The sequence below is a fragment of the Anopheles bellator genome, chromosome 2, assembly GCF_943735745.2.
Source record: "Anopheles bellator chromosome 2, idAnoBellAS_SP24_06.2, whole genome shotgun sequence".
Taxonomy (NCBI): domain Eukaryota; kingdom Metazoa; phylum Arthropoda; class Insecta; order Diptera; family Culicidae; genus Anopheles; species Anopheles bellator.
This window is the reverse complement of record NC_071286.1, coordinates 27,052,979-27,072,859: the sequence shown is the minus strand read 5'-3', so window position 1 is coordinate 27,072,859 and position 19,881 is coordinate 27,052,979. Positions and strand designations below refer to the sequence as shown.

General features: G+C 46.7%; 1 protein-coding gene across 1 annotated transcript; it reads right to left on the bottom strand.

The window, feature by feature from the left end:
* Positions 1-1,252: 1,252 nt before the first annotated feature.
* On the bottom strand, positions 1,253-18,326 carry LOC131207279 (intraflagellar transport protein 56). The gene is made up of 3 exons (XM_058199890.1): positions 18,318-18,326; positions 2,829-2,969; positions 1,253-2,767 (listed from the first exon to the last, which is right to left on the bottom strand). The coding sequence occupies exons 1-3, from the start codon at positions 18,324-18,326 to the stop codon at positions 1,253-1,255; spliced, it is 1,665 nt and encodes a 554-aa protein (XP_058055873.1).
* Between the last annotated feature and the right edge of the window lie 1,555 nt (positions 18,327-19,881).

The window sequence follows — 19,881 nt, the reverse complement described above, 5'->3', positions numbered from 1 at the left end:
AATGAATGATAACGACTACGGTCTAGACGTAATGAAGAAATAATAAAGGGCATTTGCGTTTTCTTTTCGGCTATAGTGAGCTTTACTACAGCTTGCTTAAACATCTGTAAACATCAGGAAAGGCTTTCATTGTTACTACCGAACAAAACATTTCGGTTTCGAATCTGGCTTCCCAATTCATATGCCTACTATATGGGGTCACCAACATAAATTTAACTGTATGCAATATTTATTGATTTCAATATTGTTGTAAAATATGCTTTCTACATGTTCCCTTCCTAAAACACCAAATGTCAGGTTTTCTTCTGGAAAAGCATACCTTTCAGCTCCCACAGACTGTTTGGATACCGCAACGAAGTGGCATAAACTGGGAAAAAGTTCAGCACATTCATCGTCGGGTGCCAGATGGTTTTTGTCGGTTGGTTATGCTGCGATGGTATGTAAAATCCATTTTCTGCCGGCACAGCACCACACCAACACAAAAGTGCAACGAAAGCTCTTTCTTTCGAAGTTCTTCGAAGCCGAAATTGTTAAAACTTCGCATTAAATTGGTGCGTTTGAGTTGCTAATGTAGCTTAACAGAATTACAGTCTCATGAGTGTTATCATACCATAACTCCTAACCTTGAAAAGACACCGTAGATATCTCCAAAGATTTGCATGGCGTCTGCTTAAAAGAAAACCGCGCATTATTCATCAGCCGCAGGTTGCCCCATAAATCAACGGCTTATCGCACACGATAAGGTAATTGGATAAAAGTTTAAATTAATTCTGTATAATCTGTCCGGTTTCGGTGAGTTTACGAGGGTGTTCAACAACAGGCAAGTGACCGTTCCCAGTGGTTCTTAGTGGTTCAATGTGCGTGCCGTTGCTACCAACCAATAATTATGTTCTTAACTCTTCCGTTGTTTCGAGGGTCATTCAGATGATGCATTCTACCGCAACCCATCCGAATTAATGACTTTCGATTGGTTGTGGTTTAATGTGGTTTCGCCTTAAGAGAAAGAGTGAATGATGCTTCACACAATTGTTCTGCAAAAATGTACCACGAAGCATAAACCATTTTGAACCATGAATCCAACATCATTCTGTGCGTTATAGTTTGAAACGAAAGTTTCTTTTATTGAATTGAGTTTAGTAATGTTTAGTTTGATTATAAGTCGTAGTAAATTCTACATTGTTGCTTCGTAAGTCAATGAATAATTCGTTCGCAGTAAATTTAACCAACTTACCATTGAGTCGTCGAACATCCTTCACTTGATGCTACTAGCAAAACGGCGAACAACTCTTAACATACCTTCCGCTTGAGCATTGGTAGAGTCGCGCAACAGCGAAATAATTTCCGATACCCCACCCGGGGGAGCCCCGCTGCCTCGTTTGGCCAGAATGGCCTGAACGGCACCGGCGCAGGCCCCTCGTTTGCCTTCCCAGTACTCCGGGTTCGGGTCGAGCTTCTCCAGTGTATCGAACGCTTTCGCGGCAACCCAAAACTCCCCGACACGGTAGCTGTCGTTGGCAATTAACTGCAGCAAGGCGAACGCGTCCGGTGTGGAGTCCTTCGTGAGAAAAATGTTCCACGCCTGGTCGGCGTGCCCGGCGTGAATGTGACACTTGGCGAGCACCATGCCGAACGTGCTGTCCGCTTTAATGGAGATGTCGTGAATTTGTAGCAGCAGCTCTTCGGCCTCTTTGTAGTACCCGGTGGCCGCTTTAGCCTGCGCGTAGTTGTAGTTGAAGATGTCATCGTTCACGAAGTAGCTACGGATCGAGTTGAGGTACACCAGTACCTCTTCGAACTGGCCATAGAGGAAAAAGGCCGACGCCATACTCTGCCGTCCGGGGATGGTGTCACACTCGGAAGCCGAACCTCCGACGAGATGCAAACACTGTTGGGCGTTTTTCAGATGCTCCTTCGAGCCGGTTTCCTGTCCGAGCGCGGCGTGCACCACCCCTTTCAGGATGTACTCCTGCGGTACCGTTGGTTGGACTTCTTTCATCAGCTGATACGCCTCTTGGATCTCTCCGCGCCGCAGATGGTGGATGGCAAGGTTCAGCCGTGCCTCGGGCACTATGTCGATGAGATGGGGCAACACCTGAAGGGCACCCTCTCCGTTGCGAAACACTACCAGATTGTGTTTGATCAGGTCCGCACCGAACGTGCCACTCTCGACCAGGTGTTTGATTTCCTGCTCAGCGGCTCGCCCATTGAACAGCCGGAACCGATTGCACGCCTTCAGATTGATGGCAATCGTGCTGTCGGGGTATTGGTTCAAGTACAGCTCGAGCACCTCCTGCGAGATATCGTAGTAGTCCAGCTTATAGTAGCAGATGGCAACGTAAACGTTCAGCGCCAGGAGATCCTTGTTGTCGAGCAAAACGCGCTTGTAGATATCGATAGCCTCCTGGTAATGCGATCGGAGGTAATGCATCCCGGCCAGACTGAGCTGGTCCTCGACCACATCACGCAGCGATCCGTGCAGTTCCATTAGATGATCTTCATCACTCAGCTTGTGCGCCAGATGGAACAGCAAACGGATTTTCAAGGGGCTTTGGGGCAGCTCCTCGACCAGCTTTTGGGCCTCGTCGTACATGCCCAGGTAGAACATGCAGACACAAATGTTGAGTGCCACATCTTTCAGCGTGCCGTCGGCTGCGTAGATTTTTTCGTACAAAATTTTTGCCCTCTTGTACTCGCCGATGTGAAAATCACAGAATCCTGTCCATAGTTGTTTCAGGTGTTCGGGTACTTCGTCATAATCTTTCGAGCGCTGTAAAAGCGGGGTTATTATTTGCACTTTTTTAAGGGGCCCGATTCCATCACAAACGCACCTGAAGGACAGTCTTGGCGCCCACGTAGTCACGCTTCAGGAGAAACTCCTCGAACGATGGGATAGTTACGGCTCGGGAATTTCCTGACCCCGCGGAGCTTCGGTTTCCCTTGGCCGATTCAGATTTGGTACGTGAGAGTATCTAAAACAAAGGTGTTTTTTATAAAAATGCACTAAAATAACGAACACCAAAACTCACCATGTTCACTGTGCGCAAACGACATTCGATCGAGTCTGATAAATGTTGTTGATAGTTTGTTGCCTTCGATCGTTTCCATAGTTACCGGTGCAAGGATACAAATGCGTTGAACAGGGTTGACTCTCAGTGCCGGGATTCAAACATTGGCACTAGGTATAAGTTTAAACTACAATACTATTTCTCAAGCCGTGCTAAAAGAATACGTTAAAAAATTTTGGATTAAAGTTTTCAAGAACTGTTCGATTGTGATGTAATTTAATGAGACATGTTTCAAAGAACCGTTATTTTGGAAACAAAAAAATTCAATTGATTTAATGAACAGCAAGATTTGCGTTGTGATACATGATGGGTTTATGTTGTCGTGTCATTAACATTGGAGATGGAGAATTAAAGGATTAAGAATTGTCTCATAATTATTCATCCGTTAACAGATGATTGCTGGAATGCCTCGTTTCTGTTGTTTCTTTAAAGGTATGCTAAAGTTTAGCGGCATTTATTTGCCTGTCACTGTGATTCCCCGACAAATAAAAGACATTGACCCCTAGCTGCGCGACTGTTGAACCGTAACAACGAATTAACTGATTCATTTATCAACCTGGCACGTGTCGGCAACCATGCGAAGTCACATTAACGCTCATCTGACTCAGATATCATGGTAAATACGCACATGCTGGTGGTGGATTATGTAAGATTATGTGAGAAACCAAATGAATGGAAAAAAGATAAGCGTTTCCTTCATAGTGTCTGGCTGTAATGATATAATATCTGCCTTTCATTAAATAGCATAAAGATAGTACGGTATACGTTTTGGTAATAGATGCTACCATCGTTAAATACTCAACCGATTTTCGTATGATTCAATAGATGACTTCATCCAATGGCAGATCTAATCGACGTTTCAGGCACACACTGACGCAAGGCAACATGTTAATCGCTCCGAAATATTCGAAACAGGTGGCCAGCGAGTAACACTTTGACTTTATTTGCGTCAACAGAGCTAGGAGGTCCAAAATTGGGAATTATAATTTATATATAAGTGGCACACAACAGTATACAGAGGCGAGCTCATGGACCATATTTGGAACTATGAGCTACGGAAAATAGGATGCTCGGATTAGGTCGAAGTTTGTAGTGGCATTGTCTAGTTGCACACTGGGTACTGGTTCCGGGTTCCATGCTGGTAATCATTAGCCGGTGGAGGCTAACTTTACAAGGTCCTAAAGCTTGTTTAAAAAGGGATTTTGGTTCAACCGTTCGACAAATAGCAACCTTCATCCTTCCGAGCGTCGTGCACCGAGCACGGAAGTCAGACTTACGGCCCCAACAGTTCTCGTTACCCGTGTATGGGGAACTACTTTTGTCACCTTCTGAGTCCTGTTGTTGTCTCTGCTTGATCCTCGTTCGACATCATTACGCCACTAAAACCATGTATCGTAGCATCGTCCCTTTGCGTACTCTATCATTTGCACCGAAAGGGCAGCATAAACGATGCCGTACGTAATTTGACCAAAGCTTGCGGAACCAGCTGCCTGACCGGGTTCGATGTTTTTGTGAGACTTTCGACGCATGGCTTATGTTCGTCCTGTCCGTGCTCCAAATCGGGGTTCGTTTTTGTTGCAATTTACGATGCGTTCAACATGCTGAAATCGGACGGCAAAGGATAGATGCTGGGGGCCGGCAATTTTCTAACGAGAGGGCAATAATTCTCTGCAAACAACACCCTGTCCTTCTGCTGGGTCTATTGAACGTTGTAAATGAAATGCTTACGTCATGTACAGGTTTACCATCAATTAGTTAAAAATGACACGAGAATATTCGGCTGCTATAAAAAAATCAATTTTACGGTGTTTTACGTTGGATTTTTTGATAGTGTTTGCATTCTATCTAACGTAACAATATTGTTCCGCATATGTGAATACTGTTACGTTTGCGTTAACGTTATACTGCACGAGCCAATATATTGCATCATTTGTTCGAAAGCGCAAAATTTAATTGCGCATTTTCGTTAATTAATTCATACAGTTTAGTGAGTTATGATCTTTCGCCCTACTTTACTCATAAAACTCCTGCCATGAATGCTAACAAATGCATTTCTCAAAACTAAAGTTCACTCTGCGTGGAAAAAGGCAAACACAAGTTGCATTTTCCATGAAAACCGTGCGTGGAAATTTTGCAGCCCGTCAAATGAAAACGTTCCGAAAACCCTTCCACGTATGCTGAAGCGTAGCCACAACGTTACACCGTGGCGGTGTTTCCGGTGGGTTTTATTATTTTTTGGTTATCAAGACCGAAAAGATTGTTTGACAAGTGGCGTGGCAGCAGCGGTAGGTGGAGTGGTACTGCTCGAGGGGATTTTCTTACGCTTTTGCCAGGTTCGCTCTTTCGGACGTCAAAACTTTAGCCGGCAGGCAATGGCATTCGCCAGCACTTTGCGCACACATTCTGCTGGAAGATTACCATTGGGTTGAGCAGAAAATGCCGGACGAATGGGCTGATTAGCGCTTGGTGAGGCAATAACCGTTTCAGGCACACTTTGCTGTCGAAAGAAAATAAAGGGCCGTCATTTCTAAGGTGCATTCGATGGTCCTCTATGGGCAGGTTTGATGGGAAAGCGTTCGATGAATGGCGGACCTTAGATTTAATTTTATGATTTAATGTGCTTTTCATTCGTCTTTTGACCTTTTTTTAATAGCACTTTGGTAATGGTTTTGAAATTAAGAATATGCAACCTTTTTTTGACCCCTGATAAAGGCGTTTCCTGCTATGAGTTGCTTGGTTTTCAAGGATTGGCAATGTGAAAATGTGCGAAAACGTTTTTTCTCCCACAATCTTCCTGTATGTGTTGTAGTTTTCACCTACATGCTGCAGAACGTTGAATGCGATGAGTTACTTTGAACTTTGGATGTTTTATGTTGCTCGGGTGCTCCGCGCGGATAGGGCGAGAAGAATTATGGATATTGTCTTGGATTTATGATGCCTTATCGTTGAAAACTTTGCGTGCACACCACTCCTAGTTTAGCGCGTTAATTGATGAGTTTAAAAATAGACTCACAACCCAACACTAGCACTGTTAGTGACTAGAACAACCTCGTCTAAAAATTATTACGAAATTGATATTAAGGTTTTCAGCGATACTTTCTAACAGACTAACTTAATCATAACGTTAGAGAGTTTCTGTAGTAAACTATTTCTACCAAGGATTGTTGGAAAAATAGGGCAGAATAGCAAAACACAGAACCCTGCACTCATTCACAGCGCTCTAGGTGCTCATTTTCCGCAGTCACTCAGAGCACTTTCCCGCGAAAAGTAACTCACGGTGAGTTATCTGAAGATAGCGTGAGTTACACGTGATTCATGAGAACCGGATGTCGTAAGCCTTTCGTTTTGGCTCGTGGGTTTATTTATTTAAGTTAATCCCGAGTAGCAAAACATTTTACTTTATGAGTGCAATTTGTCGCATAACAAATGTATGGGATTTTGAACACAATTTTCACAATTTCTGTGGCTTCATTTGTTCTACCATCGCTAGCAAATTACAAACATTTTAAAACCTCTTGGCCAGACAATAAGTGGCTTTCCACGGAGGGGAGTACAACCACTGTTAACTTGCTGGAAATGGTTAAACATAAAGTATGGAATAAGGACCGAGCACAGAGCAAATAAAACCATTTATTTTGAATGATGTTTACAGCGCGCATCTTAGTTATTCCAACTGATGACGGATATATTAAGTACTATTTATTCATCATTCAGTTTATTAGGTTGAGTGCATTTCAACGATATCCAAAAACCCTGGTTCAGACATCAGTGTGTTAAAAGTTCCACTAAAACAATGTGGTAGTAAGTCAAACTAACTGAACAGTCACCCAAACTAACTTCCATTTCTATTGAAGAGGACCCTCCCGATAAGCGGAGAAAATCGAATGCATTTTAAGCAGCACTTCCCGTGGGTTTGTCAAAGCCCGAAAAACATAAATCATTTGCGCCTTTGTTGAACGCGGCCCCGAAGCTCCACAATTCTTGGACAAACGCCGTGCGGTGGCACTTTAACTGTGACTTTTCGAAGTTTGGCCCACAGATAGCATCGCTTGCGGGCTGTTGAAAGAAGTGAATTGAAAATAGGTCATCCCGAAAAAGTTCACTCTCCTTCTCTGTCCCGGTGAGCTGGGAAGCAAAATGGAAATTTTGTTGAAAATGGGTTTTCTATTAGCTCGATTTGATGGATTTTGCATCAGGTCACAGAATGAAACGATGGCAGTTTGTAACTTTCGATCATCTGCAGGTTCTGTGAGAGGCGTTTCTTTCATACATTTTTAAACGGAATGCCAGTAACGCACAACGTCCAGTCAATTTGAACAATAAATTGAGTATAATTGTTCAGGTTAAAAAACACCCAAGAGGTAAATGATGAGTGCTGATAGTAATGAGCGTACTTAAAATTATCTCTCAATGGCGTTCAATTGAATGATTGCGGAGCTGATTAAGAAGTGGGACGCGGCGATCGATATTAAACCAAATAAAATACCAAACGAAATTCAGCCTGAATATTTGGCACAAATTGTACAATACATTGCCATGTTTGCTTCAAAAATTCGAGGCTTAAATCTGTTTCCGTGAACCAAGTGACGTGTTAGTTTTACGGAGGTTTCCATAAACCCCTTTACTACAGTAACCTCTCGGTAGGCAGCCGATCCATGTTTTGTTACCAGGATTTGCTGTGATCCATGAGCATGGTTGTGCGTGGTTCAGCGATATGACGAACATATTTGCCAGATGGCCTTCGCCCGGAAGCTGCAAATAAAACGTTACCATTGTACCACTGTGTTGGCCAAGGGTCCTCATCGGCCACGGATTATGAAACACAACTACTTGCCGCGCACACTACAGGAAAAGGCAACCACCCCGACCAGCAACCAATAAAGACATAGCCGAATGTGTGAATGGGAGTCAATAAAACTTCGTTTGGCATGAAATCCTTTCTCCCCGTCGCTGTCCAGTACCGCCCCGTAGTACAATGCATTTCGCCGTGGTGTGATGTTGGGGAAAGTACCGAACCCTGGTCGGAAGTGGTGCTACAGTATCCATTACGAACCCTAGGTCCTTTGGCCGTACGGTTGATGTGTGGTGAAGCCCCTGAAACAAATCAAAACGGCAAGCGCTGGGTTTCAGTGGTGCCTTCGAGCTACTTAAGGGTGAGCGACTGGCCAGACTTTGTTCCCTGCTAGAGAGTCAGTCCTGCAGGTTGGTTTTAGTTTTGTTGAAAATATTATTATGATGTTTCGTAGCGATTCTCACTCGACTCACGTGGAAAGTTTCAATATTATCCCGGTGAAATTGGGAACGGATTGCATCACGTAGCGCTTTCGAGCAAGCGGAAGAAAATTCGAAACGGAATCAGCCACGAAGTGTTGAAAGTTTTTCGAAGCGAGAGTCTTATGTTTAGTATTCCTAATGAGACAGTACGTGCAAACAGCACCAACGACCCATTGGAGACAGCTCCCCAACCGGGGAGCTGTGGGTTGAAAGCAGTACTGAATAGTGTTTGGCCAATGGTACGACGCAAATGGCAATGTAATGGCATGAATTGCTCAGCACCTCACATTTCGGAATAGTCCAACGTCTGCTTTTGTCGGTAAATTGCCCTCTATGTTTCACTTTATATAGACGAAACAAATCGATTATTGGTGAAACAACTGATTAATTTGGTTTACTTTGGAATTGCTCCGCTCGCTACGGCTCTATTTTTTCATTTACTTTGCCAATGCCAATGCCGAAACCTTGTAGGTAACAAAAGTAACACTATTATGTTTTTGTAATTATCTTTTTTCTACTAAATGTCTCTAGGATGAGCAGAAAGTGTAATGATAAGAAAGTCAAGCTGTAAGAAACTCGAAACTACCCAATTTCGGAACCAATTAAGAAAATTCACTCCAATAATTCTCTCTTACACGGTCTGTGCTTCTCACGGTCACGCTCGCTACTTCCTTCCTGGCTTAGATAAGCGTCCAGCAATATGCGACTGCAAGCGAATCTGGACACCGATTCCGACCATCTCATAACTGACCGCTCAACTTTGTGGTGTCTCGTAATACCAAGTGTTGCTGCCAAAGAACACTTTTTATCCACAACCTTCTCCTTCGGACCAAACAGAAGGATGGCAAATCTGTAGGGCACCAAGTCGACCAAGTCGAAGAGTTTCGACCACAGTCGCCGCCGGATAATAATCCGATGAACAGTTTTGTTCCGGTTGTCGGTCTGCCGGGCGTGCGTGATGGGGACGCCTGGTCGCTCATGATTTACAGCCTTTTGGTGGAATCACAAATGAAATATATTGCGCCTGGCTATGTCTCATTAGGCGATATTTATTACATAGATAGACTGGGGACCCGTGTCGGTTTTATGTGGCAGTACGCGGTCCGCCCGAAAAGTGTTGATTCATGAAGAAAGTAGCATTAAATGCATGACCTCGGCGGCTCGTTAACGGCATGGGCTTCGGCACTTCGAAGGAACATTCTCATTACTGGTGCAATAAACACCGGACTGGGTCGGATTCGTAATAAATTCGGCACAACCCTGCCGGTGGGCCGGATCTTCGGTTGGCGCATTTCCGATAGCTTTCCCGGTCGGCTTCCCGAGCATGTTGGCGGTGCTCGAGTTCTTCAACAAAGTTGTTTGTATAAGGTAATTTTACTGAAAATGCGGATCAAGTTGCACCAAGTAAACCTTGAGGGACGGTTTATGTTTCCACATACAAGCTGCGAGTCGAGTCACGGTTGGGCTTGGTCAGTGAAGCGGGTTGTTGGTAAATAAACAAGCTGATTGTTGCGTTGATTTTTCCCCGCCTGGAATGTTAAAATAACAACCCGTATGGGTTGGGTTGGGATTGGCACATCCCAATCCGAATCAACAAACTCGGCCTCGGTTCACAAAAGATCCGTCTGTACTGCAACGGTCGTCGGTTTCTTAAGTTCCAAGTTGTGCTTCGTCCAGCATTTAATGGTGTCCGTTTTATTTCTCGTTCGTGAAAAGCGATTTTAAGATTTCTGAGGTACTCATCAATCGATTTTAATCCACCTTTTTCATTTCCATATTCTAGTTTCGTACAGCCTTTCGGCAAGCAAACTGTATTTGATGAAAACGAGCTACATAACGTAAACGTATCTTGTCATAAAAAAATCCACGTGGCCAGCAAAACTCGTACTGATTGTTGTGGACTCCACTTCGACTTCATCTTCGCCGGCCACCGGTGATTGATTAGGCGCACGTCAACGCCCTCATCAACGGTGCTCAATCAACGATGTGGTTGGTATTTGCATAAACTGACCAGTATCGGTTCCCTTAGGTCAACCATCAAGACACTGTATTTCCAGCGCAGGGGTGTCCGGGTGCCCGGGTTGAACGCCTCTTTGCCTCAAATGATGATGTTTGGCAAAGTAAATGAAAATCTTCCCATGCAAGGAAAGCGAACGTATAGATACACACTCCGGCGCTGGCCATAGTTTAGTTTCAGCGAAGTTTATTTTGCTTTACGGTCGTGGCATGGAGCGCAGCTCATTCGACGGATAAAAGAGCGACCAGCTTGAGACATTCCTGGAGAAGGCACCTATTTCACGGTAGGTAGTCTATCCACGAGCTGCCAATAAAAGGCTTCTTCCGATTTGTTCGTTCGTCTTCATCTTTCGACACTGACAAAGGCTATAAAGTGGTCTATTTTTAGCGCGAAGGTTTATGTTTGAAACACCACGTTGGAACCGAACGGCTGGATCGTACCTTGCCATTGTACGGAATCGGCTGACAATATGTTTCCGTCTTTTGTTAGAGTGTTGCCAAACATTAATCCCGTTCCCGTCACAGGACGATACTATGCTTGATGCTGTGCTATGTTTGCGTGAGTTACATTTTAATGGAAAAGGTTAAATAAGCGCCCACGATTCCGAAAAAGCGTTAACGGTGTTACGGTTCGCTTGATCCAATTCCGGCAGAACTCGTGTTTTGGCAGTGGTCCGTCGGTAAGTGAAATAAAAATTAGCCAAAACCACATATTCTACAAAATGAAAGAGAACGCCCCGCTCCGGATGTGCGTGCCAAGTGGTTTCTATTGTTTCTGACCGTGTGCAAAACGGAATGTGCCTCTGATAAGGCGGCATAATTTGCTGTCACGAATCTGCCACGAAAGTTTGCTAATAAACATGGACCGATGGGCATATTTGGCCGTAGCATTCCGTTTCCCGTGCAACGAGTAAGTTTCGGGCCGAAAGAAAAGCTGTTGTTCGTTTGCCGTGGACCCAGTTCCACCGAGCGCCATTCGGAGTTACGGATAACACAAGTTTTCTTCGCTCAGCCGGAACTTCCTAGATGAGATGTGTTCCCCGAATGGCGAGGAAGCGAATGATAAATTTAATTCAGACTTCAATACACCAGCACACCAACGCCAACAGACAGTGCCGGCGTAAGTGTTTTTCGTGACGCTCCGTTCAAAGTTTTCCCCCGGATAAACGGGGCAGGTTCGGTAGTTTTTCCGCGCCCGACGTTCGAGTGTGTTGGTAATGGGTTAAAACTACGAAACGTCGTTTAGTCTTGCGTCACTCGCGCAATTTGTCTTGGGGCTGTCATCTCGAAGAGTAGAATGTGTACTATTTATATGAACGTATTTTTGTAAAGAAAACTCGGCCATTGAAACTCAGTCACCGACCCGGACCGCTTATCGATGGGCAACCGGAAGTCAATCAGTATTTTACGTTTGATCGACGAGAAAGGTGCCCCGAGGGGGGTCACTGTCAATTACGGGGCCATTCTACAATTCGACTTCCGTTTATCTCAGCGGTCCGCTTGAACCGTCCGTCCTGGAGTGGTTTTGGTTATCTTGAAATTTCGAAACATCCCACGGTCCACGGAAGGGCTCGGACTTTGCCGGCCTCGGAAAACCGGAAGCCGGCCGGTCGGGTCAGTCGGGCCGTATGCCCGCCAGTGATAATGTAATTAAACGGCTAGTTGTTTGACAGATTGTTGACCGTAGGCCACGGTCACTGTGTGCACGAGTTCGTGACGAGTCAGGCGGCTGACGTCGAAGCCCTGGTTGGGCCCTTCCATTTGGTTTCCGGTACGTGTGGCTACAATTGCAATCTGGAATTAAAATCAAATTAAATTATTCCGTCCCTATTGAGTGGCGGCCCAGCGCGAGGCCCTTTGCGCTGGTGCCAGTGTCCTGTCGCACGCTCCGAGCGTTCACCCGTGACGTGACAGTGCGACCGGGGAGTGTATGGTAATTGTAATAATTTTATGACACCATCCTGGTGCTGTGTACTGGAATTGTAATCACGGGTAACGGTCGTCGATTATTGCAGCTCCCGCTGTTTACAGTTATTTCCGAGCCCTCGAATGTACTCGAATGGTGGAAAAAGGTCAAGATACACGGCCCACCGTGTAAGTAGGATTGTTATTCGAGCGATAAATTATTAGCTTCATCATCGGCCTGACACACTAAGAAGCTTACTGTCCGGCTGATGATGATGCCCCAGGACGAGATGTATGAGTATCATAAATTTACGGATATAATTATGCTGCTACTGTGCCGATGTCCGAAACCGAAAACCAAAAAAATCGACCAAAAAAAGGGCCACCGTCCGTCGGAACTAGGTCACGATAGGAACGGATTTCTGGAAGCCACCAACTGCAAAACACTTACGAAAATAAAAGCCCCAAGCTGAAACGAACAGCACTTATGGCCGATGAGAATGGAGCGAGTGGAGTAGAATCAATTTTATGCTTCGTTTGCATTCCCTGCCATGAAGAGAGTCCAGCCCCGGCACTGAATACTGCACATCGGATCGTGGTGGCCGAAAAAAAAAGGCTGACTCTCCTGGTTTTTAAAGCACTCCCGGTATTTGGGTCGGATGTGTGCTGCGATGGTTTAGGGGCCAATTTTTAAACCTGAACCTGCCCGCAGCATGGGGGATTTAAATTTTTACGATCGCCCTGGATGCGTTTCCACTATTCCGGAAAGTGCGTCCCGGTTCGCTACTTCCTGAATGGCTGGTAATATTTAACATGCTGGCTTTAGGGGGAACCCGGGGCCAGCAAAGCCGATGCAGTGCCGGATGCCGACGTGGAACGATGCTCCCGTTGCACACATTAAATTTTGGGTTCGGATTTGATTTACACCAAACTTTTGGCAACCTCACCCATTTGGCTGAGTGCAACTGTCAGGGCCACAGCAGTGCCACAAACTTTAATTGAAATTCTGAAACTCGGAACCACACCACTGCCGGTCTGGGCCTGACGAGCGTTGCGAATGAGCAGTCTTTTCTAATACGTAAAATTAATGATTAGTTTTGGGGTTGACCGGATCCGGATGCTGGGTTGGGGCTTCCCCAACTTTTACTGCAAAACGTTACATGTCGTCTCTCCGCTTTTAGAGTCCTTTTATCGCATCGTGCCCGTTTTACGATAAGTAGCAATCGTTTAACTCTTTAAACCTAAGCATTGCCCACGGGACGGCTGGGACGCCGTCCCGGGCAGCGGAACAGCTTCCGTTTAAGGGTACCATCTGTTGCGGTGTCCCTTTCGAGGCCACGCAGCACGGTGACACTCTCACTACATACGACACTCGCGGCAGGGATTTTCCGCCGAGACGAAAAAACCAACCACCCCGTCGTCTGGGTGGCTCGTAAAGCAAAATAAAGGAACCGTGAACCATCGGCCAGACGGCCCCGGGGGTGGCCCAGCGAGAGCAGCGCGTTTTAAATTACGATATAATACGCCGCGGCGTAGCTTACACGCTCGCTTCGATAAGGCAGCCTTCCGGTTCCGGCTTCCGGTGGTTGGGTGTCTACTTTTTTGGCTGACTGAAATTGTCCAGCTTCCGCCATTTTCGATCGGTCACCGGTGTCGGCCTCGAAAGTTTCCGCAATGCTTTATGATCCGTGTGGATTTTTATGAGAAATGCTGCGTGCATTGCGTGAGCTCGGCGCCGATAGCGAATATGCTCGAACGCGAAATGTGGCCAAACGCGTGACCGGGAAGGTCGGGAAGGTAGACGCCATTCCATTCGCGCCCAATTTACTTTCAACCGCAGAACAGCGGATTTATTTTCTCGCGCCAAAGTAAACCGACACCAAAAGAGGGCGACAAACACTCCGAGCTGGGGAGCCATTTTTTTGCCGTCTTCCCACCGCCTCGTGCCTGCGAGGTCCTTGAGCGTGGACGTGGCAAAAAAGAGTGCTTCCTATTTTCCCATTTCGTTTTTTGGCGGATGGCGCCAGCGCCACGCCACGGCATGGGCGGCCTGTTGTTATGTGGCCGGCGCACGCGTCGAGACAAGCTGCCTTGGCGGCACCGCATGTTTTTATGCTACCCATCTTTCATTCACACCGATTCACCCGGAACGGGGCGCGCCCCACGTCTTCCGATGACTTCGATGGCGGTGGGTTCCCGCGCCCACCCAAGAAACGGCAGCTAAGAGCCAGTTCGTGTTGGGATTTAAGGGCCCCAAAACTGTGCCAAATCCGTTTTCTAATGTGCCATCATTGGATTCGATGTCCTGTAGGGTGTGCGATTTGGCTGCGCAAATAATCGGTTAGTCATGCGTGCCATGTGCGGGCCGTACTTTTCGCGGCCTGCAATTTAATTTAAACGTGGGTTTTTTTTTACCGAACAAAGGACACACGATATGAAGAATTAAGGTCGACGTGGTCGAAGCGAATGACGGTAGCGAGGCTGATTCACGGGGCCGATATGGAGCACACCGAAACGGGGCTGGTTGTCGCATCACTTAGCGAAGTAGTCGCCGTGCCGATAAACGGGCCAAGGGCGTACTTATGCGCGCATTGCGATGCTCCGATATCGTTTATTATCGTTTTATTGGCGCACCGAAAAGAGTAGTAAACACTCCGGGCCCGACTCCGGTCTGGTGACCCGAAAATGGTTTCATTATCATCAAGCTGCGACGACGAGCGACCGAGCAGATGGCTCCACGGACTCGTTCGTAATTTTTTTTTTTCCCGGTATATTAAATGCGACAAATTAGATCTGGCCCGGAGGCTCGCGGCACGTTTACTCGACCATTAATCACCGGTAGCACGTTGGACAAATTATTTTCCCGACCCAGTGAGCACGGCCGGAATGTGCTGCACACATTCTCCGCACTCGGGCTCGGTTCGATTAGAGCCTCCGCCATTTGGCACGAATGCACCCGAGGGCGGCCTAAAATTCGTGCTGCATCCGGATGCAAAAAGGCTTAAATCAATCGAGAGAGGCGAAGTGGCGAAAACGGACACCGGGGCCACCTGTTAAAAGTCAACCGGGGATCCCGCTTCAGAGTGCACCGAGGACGAGCCGTGTGACAGGTGAAATTTATCTTCTCGACTTTCTACCGGCAACACAATTTATTACCACACTGATCCACCACAACACTGGCCGCCTCATCACCGTCGCCATCATCATCATCATCATCATCACCCAGATCATCTGGTTTATGTTGAGTGCATTATGGGATAGGGCGCCCATATTCGGAGGGCCCGCCGCGCCTAAAGTGGTAATTCCACACTTATTTAAGCAGACTAATCGTCTGGCGCTGATTATCGTTTCACTGCCAAGCATCACGCCGCCCCCAAGCAGAGATTAGAGGCAGAATTATGGTAATGGTCTCATCACGAGTGTTTACCACCGTGAAGCCACCGGAGCACATTAATTACTGTATTTGCTAATAGTGTCCAGGTACAAACATAAACCAAACGTTAAACGGCGCATGTTTGGTAAGTTTTCGACGGAACGATCAAATAGTACGTGACTTGCAATTGCGGTGCCTTAGATTTAAACGGATGTGCTCGGTGCAACCCGCAAGGTTCTTGGAAATTAATTAATGGATGCTGCAGCAAGTTGGAATAACTAGTCGTTGTGTTGTTAGCGAAACTTGGCGGCAAGATCTTGTTGAACATGTTTCCATTCTGTTTCGCCTATGCTAATTTGTGCTAAACGAACTCTGATTTTAACTGGCACTAGTTTGGCATAAAATTAAAGCACGCGGAGTGCAAAAAGTGAATATTTTAAGGCATCGACTGATAAAAGCTTCATCTCTGCTTCCTTTTCTCTGCCATTACGCAACGCGGTTTCCGTAGCATTCCGCCCACCGTAGGTGGTGGAAAATGTGCGAAAAACTAAAATGCGTGACTCGTCAAACAAGTTTCTTTAGCATTTGGGTGAGTTTTTAGTGAGAAACCCACGATGGAACGCCGATTGAAGTTGACGATTGATTTTTCCAACAATCTGCGCTTCGTGCGGTATTCGCGTTAATCGATGACCGATTTCATTCCTTTTTATAAATTCATGATACCGACGCCGGCAGACTCCTCAACTGCTCATCGGCTGCTTCCGGACGTAATCAAGAACACGGCAGGCCGGACCGGTTCCCGACCTACGCCTTACACGATCGTAAACAAGTGACCGCTCACCGGTGACTCATGGAAAATGCGTGCCCGAGATCCTGCCACCGGGACACTCACGCGAGAACCGTGCGAAATATTGCGCGAAGATAAACAGCGCACTCGTGAGTGCAAGAAGCTGCCGGCTGGCGGCGGTGGCGACCGAAGCAACCGAATCGGTGCCGTCAATCGCGATCGAATGTTTAGTCTGACCGTGACCGTGGCCAGGATTCGACGGGTTTAGTCTTTGCCAGCGCCGCGCACACCGACGGGCGTGCGGAGTGATCAGTTGGCGGGTGAAAATGTAGCGAAGTTTACCGTTGCTTCAATCCGTTCCGAAAACATCCCCAGCTGCACCCGAGCACGCGGGTTGAAGTGTTTGTGCCAAAATAATTAAATGTAGTGCATACGGGCAGTGCGGGAAGTGCTCACACCGGTGCTTCCCGAGGCGTCCCCTTTTCCCATTTCAATACTAGTGACTATCCTTCTGTGTGTTGTTTGTGAAAAATATTTCAAACCCAGCCGTTACCCACTTTGGCTGGGTTGATTTTTAAATGTTTCTTAAATTATGATGCGTCCATTGTGCATTTAAATGTTCGAGTAAAATAGTGACCCCCTAGCCGTTAGTGAGCGTGAGTGAGTGGAATCTGTATAAAGTAAACACAAACCCTCGCCGTTGTTTCCCGTTCCCGGGTTCCGTACGAAACCCGAAAGCCGCAAATCTTAATGTCAATGTCATCCCTCATCACCCATTGCTACCCATCGCGCCCATCGATATTGATGGGAACGATTCGGGAAGAATAAATACTAATAAAAAAAAAACGGTCCATTAACACCACCCGCCACGTCAGCAATCGTCGTGGAAGTGAATCGTCCAGCGAGTGGCCAGGACACTCTGTCGCCACCGTTCCGCCATCCGTGTGTTGTGAATCTGTGCGCCTTTCTCGCGCGTAAACGAGAAGTATTGGCGAGAATCGTGCCCAGCACCCAGTACGGTACGAATTTATGGTTCGACCCGGAAACGTACGCTGTGGCGCGCTCTGAATTTACGAGCTGATTTCTCGTTAAAAGGACGCGGCCACCGTGGCGTTTTTGTCGCTGAGTGAGTGAAGTGGCGCTGCAGATCCGTGTGGAGTGTCCAAATTGATCGTTAACAAGCCATTGATGGGTCGGCAGCATCACGGGACCATAAAGTGAGGTATGTATTTAGAGGGCGTTTGGCTCGTGTGTAAACCGTTCATGTTATGGAGTGTTTGTCAATCACAAACATGTTCGGTACAGCGTTGCTTAGGAATTTTTTGATGTAACCGCAATGAAATGTGCTGTAGTAAACGTAAAACCTACGTCGGCATCGAAAGACAATCTGTAAGCGTTTCAATATGCCCTCGTCTTGTGTGGAGATTCCGCTTTAATCTTGCGCTTTTTTCCCCATCGTGAATTAATTAATTAAGCGCGGATTAGGTATGCACCGGAGCCACGGGATTTATGAAAGAATCGTTTCCTGTGTTGCAACGAGCGTAACTTTCAAGCTTAGCTACCGAGCCAAGGGCTACTGCAGTTGCAGTGGAGCTGAACTTGAACCTTTGCATAGCTTATCCGGCTAGTGACTGAATCGAAACAACGCGCCAACCTAGGGGGCGAACGAATGGTTCCCGTTCTATTCGCGGCCCCGAAGGAAAAAAAACACACATTCCAATTCCTTTCTCTATCAATCCATTTTGGTGCTGTTGCAAATGCAACAGAAAAAAACCCATCGTTCGGCCGCTGTTCGATTGTTTGATTGGAAAAATGCCTCAACAGTCGGCAGTCTATCGCACAACGCGGACGTGTACCGGTGATACCGGTTATCGGAAAACACCTGTTCGTGGCATACTTGGTCCATGTCCAATGACCACCGAGATAGCCTATGCCGCCGATGATAGCAAAACATACCGCACGGTCGATCGGGCGAAGGGTTTTATGTTTGTTTTGCGTAAAAAGTTGTCTTAGTAACACGCCCGACCCGACCCGGGCACGGTTCGGGAGGAATGAACCTCCGCTCCGATAACGACGGCCAACGGAGCGTCGGAGAAGTTTTGTGGTTATGTAAAGATATTTCAAATCTAACGGGAGCCCAACGAACGGGACGAAGCATTTTGCTGTCCTAGCGGGGGGGGTGCGTAATAATTGCAACTTTCGCCAGCGACAAGGAAAACTTATTCCGTGCCACCGCACGATTGGGCCGGTAATGGGAGGGAAAATTGAAAGAGATCAAATTCGTTCGATAATTGCTGCGATCTTGTAGGGGAATTCTCGCACATTGCGAAACTTTGCCAAACTGATTGGCTGCTGCTGGTGGTGGTGGAAAATGTGATGTTTCCTTTCAATCGGAACGAACGATGGGACATTTCATAGAATCCATTTTTTTTTTGTTATGCATAAAAATGAAACGAAAAAACTGAAACTTGCTGAAACGGATGAGCTGAGTCATGAAACCGCCTTCCATTTCACTTTCGCCTTCGACCCCCGTTTTTTTAAGATATGATTTATGAAAAGTGTTTTGTTAAGTTCCGACGACGCACCGACGGGGAACCGAAACAGGGGGCAACGCTCCTCATAAACACCCCTTTTTCCCGACCGTTCCCGCCTCCGAAAGATGTTCGAATAGATTTTATGTGCACGATCAACGGCAACCGCACTGGGACCCGGTGGCGATGGAAAACCGTTCCGTGGAGTACCGGGCGGTTAATGAGGGAGCGCTGGGTTCAAAATTAATTGATCGCCAATAATCGCTCGTTAAGTCTCGTGGCTCGATCGGATCTCGAGAACATCTGCCGCCGATGTTGGCGTTTCATCGCGCACATATCCATTGCACATCGTTCGGGGGGCGATGTTGAGGAGCTAGGCCGCAGTAACCATAAACAACCTATTATTTGTTTCCGAAATTTGAGCGTCTGCCAACAGCGGCGGAAACCCGTAGTTCCGAGTCCAGGCAACGCGTGTGTGTCAGTGCGGAAAGGGTTGCCATTTTCCTGTCGTATATTTTAATAAACCGCCTGTCCAATGACCGGCGCACATTTGTTGTCCGGTGCCGTTTTGGGGCAGTTCCATTGCGGCATTACATTGCGCATTCGTGGTACTCAGAATCGAGCCTCGATGTGGCCCGATCTACATTGGGGTGGGAAAGTTCGATGCTGGCTAGCGGAATTTTTTGGAAATAAAGTTATAGTAATTGATTAAGATGCGAGCTCCACGTGGGATTGATTCGCCGGCAATTACTTAGCCCACATGCGGCCCGCTCATTGAACGTGCCGGTGATCCTTTACCACGAATCGCTTGTTGCCGCGCTTTAGCTTTTGGGGTAACTTTTTCTTTTTATTATCGCTCAAAAGATTTCCAGAGTCTAGACGAGCATAATAAATATTTATTCTGACCGGGGCCGAGACCGGGGCTACGCA

Excerpts from the sequence above, each read along its gene's own strand:
- LOC131207279 (XM_058199890.1), bottom strand. Across the intron at positions 2,768-2,828 it reads GCGCCAAGACTGTCCTTCAG|CGCTCGAAAGATTATGACGA; the intron begins GTGCGTTTGTGA and ends CCGCTTTTACAG.